The following is a 13,613-nucleotide window of genomic DNA, read 5'->3' as shown; positions in this document are numbered from 1 at the left end:
CATTTTAATCAAAATGTTGTGTAAAAATGTACATTTTAAATTCTTGCAATCAGATGATAGTTACTGACTTTGATGTATAATACATTTAAAATATGAATTCATTTGTACGTCTGTTTGTGTTTCTGTGACAGCTAAAGGGTGTGCCATAATGACAAATGATAAAATATAGACATTATTTTGAATTTGTTGAGCAGAAAAACAAAATAATATTTTCTTTCTGTAAAACTTTTTTGAATAATTTAAAAATTAAAGTTTCCTATGAAGTAACCAGTAATCTGATTACAATTATAGTGAAGTAATTTGTAGTGGATTACTTTTCCAAGTAACTTACAACACTGGTGTTTCATGACTGTGAATTCGATTGGGAAGGTTTTTATAACAGCGTTTATCAGTGCAAAAATGAATAGTTTTTTGAATAGGGTTGGGAATTGAGTGTTGGGAAACTAAAAACAGCAAATGAGGCTTGTCGTAATTATTACATCACCTGATTGCTTTACCCACGATTATCTGATTTAACTGTGATTATTGAGCACTTTAAATTCTAATTACTTTGTACTATCCAAATGAGGGATTTTAACCGAATAAAGAAATGGCAATCATGAACACGTTTCATGAATGTTGAGTCTAATTTTTTGTTGCAGCAGTGCATCATGTGAGCACTCCAGATGAACTGACTGAGCCTGTCACCAACCCGGACCTCGGACCATTTATAGCAGCTCCTGAAAAGTGTGTGTAGATTAAATGCTAGCTGTGATGCAAGCGCACCGTTTAAAAGTTTAGACAAGGCTTTCGACAGTGAATGCAAAACGTTCCGGTTTTTTACTGTAACATTGGTGTAATGGCAAATATTCTTGGTTGTTGTGGGTTCATACACTCAGGGTTAATAGAAAGAGGAGACAAAGAGAAGCAGCTTACTCTTACTGTGGAGATGATACAATGGTGGCTGTGCAGTTGGATATGCCTGGACTGCTTCAACTTTTTGAGCACTTGTTTTTCCACTGTCAGTGTGGATAAAAGCAACCCGATTATGTCAGATTCAATGTTTATATGGAAAAATTGCAGAAATTATAAAAACTTAGCTACTGCTAATAATGTGGAGATCGGTTGAATTTGCATAGATTGCTAATTCCTGGAGGGACTGATAAGAGCCACCTTAAATTTGTTGTTGTCATAACGATCAATTAGTGTCTTATTTTCAGCTGCGCAAGAGAATCAACAATGAATTTCCCGTGATTAAAAAGTGTGAATGCTTCTTTTTGTGAAAAGGCAACTTTAGACTTTTTTCACAGATGGAACCAGAATTGTGAAATTCCTCACATTTCCCATTCCATTTTTTTTATTTTTTTTTTATAGTTTATAAAATAATTGTATAATGTTTTATTTATTAAAGTAGTAGTAGCTTTACCTACAGTATATACAGTGTGTGTGTGTGTGTGTGTGTGTGTGTGTGTGTGTGTGTGTAGCTGGCTCAGTTGCAGGCAGATCTTGAGCAGGAGTGGCAGCTGAAGTGTGATCAGGCTCTGACAACAGCACATGAACAGCAGAGGAGAAACCTGACTGAACTCACAGAGACCAGAGACACACTGCAAAACAAACTCACACAGCTGCAGGAGAAGGTACACACATGCACACAGACAGACAGACACACACAGCAAGAGTGAGCTTAGGCAATAGTTATACACACACTCTTAGAATGTCTTCTCTCTACGATTCATTTTAGTGAATTGTTTCGTTTGGACTATTTATTTCAATGAGTACTTATTCACGAGTACAGTTGAGTCAACATTTTACATCTTGCTTTTTGTAGCTAGTATTAAAAATATGAATACACATATTTCAATATACAGTTTGTAGATGTAAATATTTCAGATATTTATTATTTTAAGTACTGCTGTTTATGGCTATGTTTTTTGTTGCTGTCATCATTATTTGACATCCTTATTTTTTTGTGTAAGAGCAATGCTGCTTTCATTTCTTAACTGGAAAATAACTTCAGTATAGTGTGCAACGTTGTGCTAGTAGCTCATAGTGTAGCTAACTACTTTTTCAAAAGGGTATCTTGTAGTTTAGCTACTTTAAATGATGCATAGCTTATATGTAGCTTGTTGTCAATCAAAGTAGCTTCCCCAACACATAAGAATGCTAATATAACTTCATAACATTTGTGCTAGTTCACACCTGTATGATAGCACAGCGAGAATCTTCTTAAAGGAACGTTCCGGGTTCAATACAAGTTAAGCTCAATCGACAGCATTTGTGGCATAGTGTTATTGTAATGTAATTAATTTTAACTCGTCCCTCCTTTTCTTTACGAAAAGAAAAAATTTAGGTTAAAGTGAGGCACTTACAATGGAAGTGAATGGGGCCAATTTTTGGAGGGTTTAAAGTCAGAAGCTAATAATTTTATAAAAGCACTTACATTAATTCTTCTGTCAAAACGCATGTATTATTTAACTGTATTTTAAATTGTTATTTTTACAGTCGTTTTAGGGTTTGTTGACATTACATCATCATGGCAACGAAGTTGTAAAATTGACTATAACTTTACACCGAAAAGGTTAGTAAGTGATTTTATCACACTAAAATCATGTTAACACGCATATCTTTTATGTCTTGTGGCTATACTTTTGAAAAAGTGAGTATTTTAACATTCAAAAATTGGCCCCCCTTTCACTTCCATTGTAAGTGCCTCACTGTAATCTCGATTTCTGCTTTTTGTAAAGAAATAAATTTTTGTGCCAATCAACATTATGCCACAAATGCTGTCAATTGAGCATAACTTGTGTTGAACCCAGAATATTCCTTTAAACTCTTGCAAACATTGAAGAATAATTTTTTTCCCTCTGTTAAATAGTTTGTAAACAACCAAATTAACACTATTGTTTATCTCCCATTTATAGTTTAATGCACTCAAACATTCACGTGAATCAGATGAACAGCTTTTACTTCAGCAGCAGGACCAGCGAGAGGAGATACAGGCCTTGAGAGAAAAGGTGAAAAACTGAGAAATACTGACACATCCTGTTTTATTTGTATTCTTACATCATTCTTTCTTCAATCTCTCCTCAATTAAGACAATATTAAAGAGGTCTTATTCAAAAAAAATTGTAGCATTATTTTCCTTAAGTCCACTTATGATGTTAATATTGCTACTGTAATTTAGACTTACGTACGTAAATGACCTATCTAATGATTGAATAACTGCTTGACCTGTCAAATAGCTGTCAGGTCAAACATAGTTCAGTTCCTTCAATACAACCTGCATTAGGGTTGAGGCAGGATGTTCTTTGCTCATGTCCCGTTTAGTCATGAGCAGTTTATTGTGTTTCAGTGCTGCGTATTGGAGCAGAGAGTAGTGATGCTGAAGCAGCAGGGTGAGGAGCGTGTTTCAGAGCTGGAGAGGAACCTTGCAGAGAAACAGCAGCAGACAGACACAGCAGGAGAGGTGAGCATTCTACAACTCTACAACTCCAAATGCATTACATTACAGCAATAAAATACAACTGGCAATGTTAGGCACAGCACAAAGGAGAGTTCTTGATATGTTTTTAGCTGTTACTATGTTCACTTAACAAATCATTAAAGGGATATTTCACCCAAAAATGAATATCCTCTCATCGTTTACTAACCCTTATGCCATTTCTGATTTTATTTCTTCTGCCGAACACAAACAAAGGTTTTTAGAAGAATATCTCAGCTCTGTAGGTCATACAGTGCAAGTGAATGGTGACCAAAACTTTGAATCTCTAAAAGTCAGCATAAAAGTAATCCATATGATTCCAGTGGTTAAATCCATGTCTTCAGAAGTAATATGATACATTAGTTGTGGGTGAAAAACAGATCAATCCAGATCAAAAAACTCTACTTTCACTTTCATATTCTTCTTCTTTTGTTTTTTGGTGATTTGCATTCTTTGTGCATATCCCCACCTACTGGTAAGGGGCTGGTCAAAGGTGGAGATTTATAGTAAAAAAAAAAACTTAAATATTGCTTCTGAAGACATTGATTTAACCACTGGAGTCATATGAATTACTTTTATGCTGACTTTTATGCTGTGATTTTTTGAGCTTCAAAGTTCTGGACACCATTCACTTGCATTGTATGACCTACAGAGCTGATATTTTCTTTGTTTGTGCTGTGCAGAAGAAAGTAAGTCATACATATCTGGGATGGCATGAGGGTAAGTGAATAATGAGAGAATTTTAATTTTTGGGTGAACTATCCATTTAAAGGTGCTGTAAGTGATTGTAGCCATTCTAAAATTTCCACAAGATGAGCCACTGACATAGCCATGCCCCCTCTTTCCAAAACCCTGCACTCCCAAAGATACCAATGAGCTTTATTGAGGCCAACACAGAGCAAACGTGGTTGTCAAAACAACAGCAGCAAAATAGCGCCCTCATCTGACAACTGTTATGAGCAACATGCCATAAAAATGGCATCAAGCCTTAATAATTAGCTGCAGCTACAATACTATGAAAAGCGCAAAATGACTGACAGGCAGAAAGCATCAGTGACTGCGGCCCGAGGACACGTTTTTGTTTGCTGTTTACAGAGTCTAGAGCTGTCAGAGAGACTGGTGAAATATCTCAGGACACTTATTTCATTAATATCTTTCAGGGAGGAGGAACAATTTTTACATACATTTCCATGAAATAATGGCTTACAGCACTTTTAAGTCATGTTAAAAAAAATAGTTTACCCTAAAATTGAAAATTCTGTGAAAATGTTCTCACCTTCATATCATTCCAAACCCATATGACTTTTTTTTGCAGAACACAAAAGAAGAATTTGTAATGAATATTGCGGCCCATCCTTTCAATACAATTGCAGTAGATAATGCCTCATTTTAAAGCTTAAAAAAGGACTCATAATCATAAAAGTAGTCCATGTGACTCCTGTTTCATATTCCAAGTCTTCTGAAGCCATACAATAATCTTAAAGTCCATTGCGCGTTCATGTGCACGATGAGAGAAGTGCACATTCACAGTGACGCGTCTCTTCAAGTGAGTACTTTTTTAGCGCTTTTTGTTTTTAGTGCTAAACAACACAAGTTTTTGCATGAATGCTTGAATTTCGGGTTCTTTCTCACCAAAAACGATTTCATGCCTTCAGAAGACTTGGAATATGATGCACGAGTAGCATTAGCTACTTTTGATACCTCTAGGTCCTATTTTAAACTTTACTTTAAACATTTAGAGTTACTGTCTACTGCCATTGTATTGAAAAGAAAAAGTTTTTTTACTTTTGTGTTCTGCATAAGAAAGAAAGTCATACAGGTTTGGAACGACATGAGGGTGAGTAAATGATGACAGAACAATCTGTGTTATATTTGGAACTGTTTAGACTCTGCTGTGTTTATTTTCAGGTGAAGCGAGTGATGAATGGAGTGTTTCAGTCTCTGAGGGGAGAATTTGATCTAAATGAGACCTACACAGGAAGTGCTGTACTCAGAGTGCTGGTCAACACCATCAAGGTCTGCCTCTTTGAACTGTCAGTGCAAATCTCTCCACAGCACAATGTTAAGCTGTGCACACAATCTTACAACTTCAAACTAATATTCAGTTATTTACTCACCCTCATGCTGTTTCAAACCTGCGTGCTCGACATGAGGGTGTTTCCAACTTGATTTTTCTTCACAGAGTGTCACACTACAGCTCCTCACTAAACCTGAGAGATCTTCATCTGAACACAGTGAAAAAGAAGAGGAGGAGAAAGATGAGGAGGGAGAGAGTGATGCACAGCCAAGACATGAGGTGCATATAAACGGGAGGAGAGAGGAAGAGGAGAAGGATTCGAGTTCTGATGGCCAGGATGAAGATGGACTGTCGCAAGTTGAGAAGGAAGACATTTCACCTGCAGAGGAGAAGAAAGAAGTAATGGAGGAACTCGAAAAAGAACACAGGAGTGATCAGGACGTTGTGGAAGAAAAGAGGGAAGAGGAAGTTCTAGAAGAAAAGAGAAAAAAGGAAGTTGTAGAAGAGAAGGAAGTTGAAGGTGATGCCAGCACTGAACAGAATTTGCATGCTCTTGAGTTGGACAGTGAGCGTGGCACAGAGACCACTCTTGAAGAACAGTCTGGAAATGAGTTACGCGATGACATCACTCCTACTCAGGAAGTGAAGGTAATTAATGAGAAAATTACAGGTTCTTTAGATAAAACAGAAACTGCACAAGTGACACTAGGAGGACCTCCTAAGAACCATCCACCACCACCACCTAACCCTCTACAAGATGACTTGACCAAATCATCTGCGCCGCTCTCCAGGTAGGTAGTTAACCATTAACATTATGGCAGCAGAAGCTGATAGTTCACCCTAAATTGAAGATTTTATCATCATTTACTCACCCTAATGTCGCTTCAATCCTGTTTGACTTTCTTTCTTCATTGGAACACAGAAGGAGAAATCTTGAAGAATGTTCACACTGCTCTTCTCTATACAATGAAATCATATAGTGACCATGGGCTGTCAAGCTCCAATGATGACAAAAAAAAGTCTTCTGAAGACTTATGATAGATTTGTGTGAGGAACAGAATGAAATTTAAGTCATTGGGCCCTGTTTTAAGAACGCTATGCTTTAAGAGCAGTGCTATTGCGATCCATCATACATGCAAAATCAGTGGGCAAGGCCATGAAGTTTTTATATTTTCGTGCAAACATTCGCTAAGTCTAGGCACAGATGGGTTGGCAAAATTGTGCGCGCAAAGCGCTAACGGGCTGGGTCAAGTGCAGCCCAAAGCAATTTAATCTGGAAGTTCTTCTCCGGTTATTGCACCGTCTGCTTCATATTATTTATTCCATTCCCTGTAAAGTAACATCGATATAAATTAAGACAGCCCATATATACAGGGTTCTCACGGATCCTTAAAAAGTCTTAAAATGTCTTAAATTAAGTTTTCCCAAATTTAAGGTCATAAAAAGTCTTAAATATCTTAAATGATACAACAAAAGTCATAAATTTGGGGGCGGGAAGACAGGAATTGTTATATACCTAATGTGATTATCAAACTTCAAAAGAATATGATTTAATTAAATAAATTCATGCGCTGCGTCCTTCAAAGTGAAAACGTGGCACTGTATTTTGTCCAAGCACGCGGGGGCTTGTGAGTGTTTCCAGCTGTTGTAGAGCAGTTCACAATCATTAGGACATATCTTAAATATATGACAAGCGATGATATAGTGTTGAAGAAATATGACAATGTTTACTTTTAATTGTTTATATTGTAATACGTTGTAGATTATTGTAGGAGAGCACATTTTATATCACTAATTTGTTTGAATGAGCAGCTGGAAGCAGTGAAGCGCAAACATTTTAAAATAAGAGTCCCCGGTGTATTTCAAAGTTAAAGTGCCTTTAAAGTTAAAAGTTCCACGCTATTAATCAAATCTGCCCCCCAACCATAAAGTGCATCTGGAATTTAATTAAATTCTGGCCCTCTCTATCTCAGGAAGAAAAGACTAAGAACATTTAATATAGGCTACCAAAAAAAAAAAAAAAAAAATATATATATATATATATATATATATATATATATATATATATATATATATATATATATATATATATTGGCAGATCACCTGGCTTTCTTTCAACACATTATTGAATCAACACAATCCAGTATCGGTCGATCTCTAATTTGTATCTATTTATGTAATGATACGTAAACCAATTTTAATGTGATATACATGTGGAAAACATGAAAACATTGAGTATTTTAAACTTGCATATAGCCTACCGTGTTTTACTGATAAGCAATGTTAAGGCCATGTTGAATGTGCGCCCCTGCCTGTTTAAGTAAGAGTCTGTGATACATGATTTATTTTGAGATTGTGTTGGTTTGTTTTGGTATGAGGATATGGTATTAATTTTATTTGTTCAGGTCTTGAAAAAGGTCTTAAAAAGTCTTAAATTTGATTTTAAAAACTCTGAATCAACCCTGATTATAATAATTTGGTAGTGTAAATGGGCTGTTTGTATTGAAAAAGAATAAAAAGGGCCATTTGTGTCTTACGTTCTTTTGCGCAATAACTATGTCCTTGCTTTTTCTCCCGTTTTGTCTGCCATCGTTCCAGTGCAGTTGTGTTTAGCGGTGAAATACTGTAGAGGATGTTTGTGTTTCTTCCTGCCTCCGGTCTGCCTCATGTCTGAGACCCCCCTAAAAGGACCCAAAAGTGAACCGTACTCAGACCACCTCTTGTGGGTCCTTTTGTGGTTCGATTGATTTGTGCGATGTGTAAGCGAAGAGGTACCAGTCCGCTTTGCATTTTATGACCTCGTGGCTTGCCATACATGCATTGTATACTTCATATTCCAGTCACAATTTACTGTCCACATATGGGAATTTTAAGCGAATATAGATATATCATGATTACCATGATGTGTTTTTGTCTTATATTCCATTCTTGTACTATTTGAGCACCTAAAATGAACAGACCAGCTGCATTCAGAGCAGAGCAGTGCGTTAAGATGAACCGCTTTAAAGTGCTCTGATGGGCATACCGTCTACGGAGGTTCGCGCCAAACTCCCACGAAAATACAAGTGAGGATTTTTATAGTTTCACTTTAATTTTATTTGCGCAATGGCAAATGTTCTTGGCTCATTTACACAATGTAAATGACACGCAGGAGGAGACGCTTGCTTGCTCCATTACTCATTCTAATGTTAGTAATGTAATTCTAATCCAGTACACTTTTTATCAAATTCTGCAGATATCTCCTCACAGTCTGCTAGCTGTCCATTCTGTGAGTGAGCTGAAAACAAATCTAGTATTTGTACTCAGCCCTGGCTCTGTAAATGGGACAAAAACAAAGTGGATCAGACCGATCAACACAACACTACTCCAGCCAATCAGCAACAAGGGGTTGTTCTTGCGCGTGCACAGGATGGGGGGTGGGGGCAGAGCGAGAGGGAAATTCATTAGGAGAGCAATGGCAAATCTGGTTGATGCGAACTTTCTAAACTCCAAGGAGGACAAATGGCTGAGAAACTGACCAAGAGAAAAGGTCAGACGAATATAAACTAAAAACTATGATTATGATAAGTCAAGGGTTAGGAGCCGCGTCAACATCGCCAAGGCTTTTCAGCGGTGGAGAGACCTCCGAGAGGTAAAAGTAATGAATTTGCGTGCATGAATTTGGGGGGGCGGAGCTTCCAAAAAGACTGAAGGGAGGAGTGTGTTTGTTTTAGCAGTCGGGTTCGAATATCAACAGTGTTTCTCAGGAATCGCTGAGTGCACCTTTAAGGTGTAGGCCTATCTGTAATAAGCATACGTACACCTTAAGAAGTATGACAATTGCTTATTATAATAATCAATTATGCAATTATTCATGAAAAATTATTGTCAGCCAAATTTCATAATCGTGACAGCCCTAGCTGCAATGGGGTCTGAGTTCTTAAGGAGCTGTGGTGTGAACAACAAGGGGTCTGAGACCATATTAATGTGAAAAAAGAAACTGGATCCTCTTTTAAGTCCAGTTACATTGTGAACACCAAAAGCACGGAGGTCATTTGTGGATGGTTACCTTTCTGGTTCACTTGAACCAAACTGGGTTTGGTTCACTTAAAACGTACTATATGTGAAAGCACCCTAGGATTCCAGAGACCAGTGTAATAATCACTGATAATCTTTCCTTTCTGTTACAGTGAATAAAGACTAAAATTTCTGTCACTCTATCACACAAAATTTTAGTATGGCTGCAAAAGACTTATATAGTGCATGGACTACTTTTAAGGTGTTTTTGTGTAATTTTTGGAGCTTCATGATGTCCAACCCCATTCACTGTTATTGAATGGAAAAGCGCAGCACGGACGATTTGCTAAACATCTCCTTTTGTGTTCCACAGAAGAAAGTCATAGGGATTTCAAACTACATGAGGGCGAGTTCATTTTTGAGTGAACTATTCATGTAAATTATGCAACAGGTCCTCATCTTCACGTGTGAGAGGAGATGAAATGTTTATGGAGTTGATCTTTCCAACAAAACATGTTTGGCAATGCAAACAGTTACCATTGCATGCAGACTGAAGAGTAATTGAATTTGTCTCATTGTTTGTTTAGCTAATGTAATGATTGTTGGTAAATCCGAAAGTAAACCAAAGAAAGCTTATGATCACTGAATAACACTGTCAATTAACTTTTTAAACAAATCAACTAACTTAGAACCTGACTTAACCCTCACTGTCTCGTGTGAGCATGTGCCCTGCTAGATCATGTGTCCCTCTAGAGTCTAGACACTCTGTGTTTGTCCTGTTTCTGTCTCTTGTCTCATCTGTGCTCATCCTGCTATTCTCTCAGTCAATCTGAGAGGGTAGAAGAGGAAAATGGGGAAGAAACATTTTTCCAGAGCGCCGCCCCTCCTCAGTCCACACCCGCACCCACTGTTGAAGAGGAGGAGGAGCTGGTGAGCTGGGCTGACACACTCACTCACTCACACACACACACACACACACACACACTCACAAATACACACACTCACACTACATTCATTTGATTCTCTTTTGTTGTTCAACTAACTATTTTACTGTCATTTAAATAATGAATTATTATCAATATTGTCTATGTATAGAATATGTCAGAATAACTCATTAATGATAACCAAATTAATGTGTATTAACAATTTGATTCTAAAAGTCATTAAAGACAAAAATAGGCTTGAAAGTAACACAGTATTTTTCTAAATATAGAATGTAAAGTAATATTGAGTTAAATTGGGGTGGTGTGGTAAAGTGGTTAATGTTCAGGTTTGGGGAGCAGGTTGCTGATTCGATCCCCACAAGGAGTGATATGAGCAGTAATTATTAATATATCTGTGTTTTTAGTTTACTGTTTTATTGTAGGTCTATTGTTTTAACCAAAGTTTACTTGCAGTGTCTGAGGCAGAACAAGTCTCTTCCATTAAACTCTTATTAGGCATATCATGGGTTACACTTATTACATGTTTTTATATTGTTGTATTTATTATTCTTTTCTTGCTAACTGCATATACAGTTATAATGCACTAAAATATTTAAAAGTAAATGCACTTATAATGTCATAGACACAAATTACACAAGTATTTTATGATTTTTTTGTGACTTTATCACTGCAAAACACACAAATTTGTTTTTTAAAATAATCATTAATTGTACCAAATTGTACAAAATAATCGAACTGAACCAAATCATGACCAAATTTCAGAATACATTGCAACATTTAATGATTAATCGAATTGTTATCAGAGCAAATATTTACACCCTTATGAAGATAGCTGTAACACTTTCCAAATACAACTTTCAAAAGTTTGGTTTTAAGATTATTGTAGGCTTTTGGAGTGCTTTCACTTTTGATGTGAAAAACAGCAAGTCTCAAATGTCCATTTATAATTTGGATAGTTCCATGTCAAAAGACATAGTAAAATGTTGATAACCTCTGAGTGCACATTAAAAAATTAATGCACCAGTTTTCATGGCAGCTGTAAACAACCTACAGCTAATGAACTACAGTATATTGCTTAGTGTAAGAATAGTTTATTGCAGATATTATCGTTCATTAAATGAACTGGTTATTGAATAAATATTATCATATTGCTGTTATCACTTTTTTATAAAAGCAGTAAGCCAATCAAGTCTGTGAATTTCAGTGATTTTACCACAGTTAAAGGGATAGTTCACCCAAAAATGAAAATTCTCTCATTATTTACTCACCCTCATGATATCCCAGGTGTGTATGACTTTGTTTCTTCACCAGAACACATTTGAAGCAAAATAGAAAAATATCTCAGCTCAGTAGGTCCTTAAAATGCAAGTGAATGGAGATCGGTTTTTTAAAGCTCCAAAAATCACAGACAGTCGATTCGACTCCAGCTGTTAAATTAATGTCTTCTAAACCGATACGATCGCCTTTGGTGCGACAAAAGATCAATATTTAAGTACTTTTTAAATGATCACTTCCGGTAAGCTTCACGAGAGAGTGGAGTTCAAGCGGTCTCTTGTGTGACGTATTTGCATTGCCATGATACCGACGTAATCTCACATTCTCCTTTCAGTTGAGACATCCAGGATAAGCACACAAACGCACCATTGTGAGTAAAGAAACAGATAAATACAGATCTAAACCAAAACCAACCAAGCTACTGAACAGTGTTCCTCTTTCTCACTTGTAAACAGCGCTGCTCTTCCGGATGTGTCACATGTGCGTCAGTTCTTGCGTGTTTCAGATGCCAATGCGATTACGTCACACGCACATAACAGACTGGAAGCTTGATTTAGAGTTTAAAAAAGTACTTAAACATTGATCTTTTTTGCACCAAAAGTGATCGTGTCGCTTTAGAAGACATTTTAATTTTACAGCTGGTTTCGTATGGATGACGTTTATGCTGACTGTCTGTGATTTTTGGAGCATCAAAAATCAGATCACCATTCAGTTGCATTTTTAAGGACCTACTGAGCTGAGAATTTTTTTTTTTTTTTTTTTTTTTCAAATGTGTTCTGGTGAAGAAAGAAAGTCATACACACCTGAGATATCATGAGGGTGAGTAAATAATGAGAGAATTTTCATTTTTGAGTGAACTATCATTTTAAGGGGATTTTAGGAACTCTGCTGAGAGCTGTGCCTAATAACACCCCTTTACCCATGATAAAATCACCATAGCACACGACCTCTCATGGCTCACCCAAAAATGAAATTTCTGTCAGAGTTTACTCACCCTCATGTTGTTCCAAACCCCGAATGACTTTCTTTCTTACGCAGAGCACAAAAGTAGATGTTTTAATAAACATTGCTGTCCATCCTTTCTATACAATAGCAGTTGATACCATGAGCATTCTTGAATATTCATTATAATTCATCCTTTTGTGTTCTTCACAAGAAAGTCAGTCACACGGGCTTGGAATGATGACAGAAATGTCCTTTTGGGGTGAATTATTTCATACTACTTAACTGTGAAGAAGCAAAATGTATGTGTACTCATTCATATTATGTGATTGGTCAATAAGGAATATTAAAAGTTATTGATACAAACTATTCTGTGAATGTTGTCAGAGTTTAAAAGGACGGCCCCCTCCTGCACCTCTGTTTGGTGATGACAGTGATGATGATGACCTGGACTGGCTTGGTTAATATGAACCCCTCCAACCGAGTGTGAAAACACCTGTGCCTGATGTCAGACATCTGCTGTCAAGGAGGCCAGATAAACTGACTGACATGGGGAAATTGAGCTTGTATGTGCACAGCTGGACAGCAAAGGACATGGGACTTAAATGATGAGTTCTGATGGTACTGGAAACAGACATAGTTCAGTGAACAGCAGCCATTAATAGATGACTTCCTACCCAAGATCTTCAAGGAGGCATGGGCTGACTGCTGCTTACAAAATTGCATTTGGATATTCAAGTACATATAGCAAGAAGAAGACTTAGAAATCATCTCCAATCAACTCTAATCTGTAGTCTAAATACTGTAAATCATAACCATTTGTTTTTTAAATGTGTGTTAATTTATGATTCAATGTTCCCTTTTTCAAGATGGGGGTTTCATGCTTGATACTGACGACGATAGCTTTAATGGTTCTTAAAAATGTTACATTGTGCTAACAGCAACCAATTCTATATTAATAAAATAAGACTGACTGTCA

At 36.7% G+C, this 13,613-nt stretch overlaps 1 protein-coding gene across 3 annotated transcripts in view; it reads left to right on the top strand.

Annotated features, from left to right (window-relative positions):
* LOC127424123 (FK506-binding protein 15-like) overlaps positions 1–13,613 on the top strand; it is a 33,903-nt gene extending 20,290 nt beyond the window's left edge. For 2 of the 3 annotated variants that reach the window (XM_051669036.1, XM_051669037.1), the window contains 7 exons: positions 1,464–1,616; positions 2,901–2,993; positions 3,332–3,445; positions 5,369–5,476; positions 5,643–6,268; positions 10,298–10,403; positions 13,022–13,613. In XM_051669036.1, coding sequence (XP_051524996.1) covers positions 1,464–1,616; positions 2,901–2,993; positions 3,332–3,445; positions 5,369–5,476; positions 5,643–6,268; positions 10,298–10,403; positions 13,022–13,099 — 1,278 coding nt within the window. In that variant the 3' untranslated portion in view covers positions 13,100–13,613. The remainder of the gene's footprint in view (positions 1–1,463; positions 1,617–2,900; positions 2,994–3,331; positions 3,446–5,368; positions 5,477–5,642; positions 6,269–10,297; positions 10,404–13,021) is intronic. The other variant, XM_051669038.1, reaches the window with a different exon arrangement.

Source organism: Myxocyprinus asiaticus, chromosome 33 (assembly GCF_019703515.2).
Source record: "Myxocyprinus asiaticus isolate MX2 ecotype Aquarium Trade chromosome 33, UBuf_Myxa_2, whole genome shotgun sequence".
NCBI lineage: Eukaryota > Metazoa > Chordata > Actinopteri > Cypriniformes > Catostomidae > Myxocyprinus > Myxocyprinus asiaticus.
The sequence above is the reverse complement of the archived record's forward strand: the minus strand, read 5'-3'. Positions and strand labels throughout refer to the sequence as shown.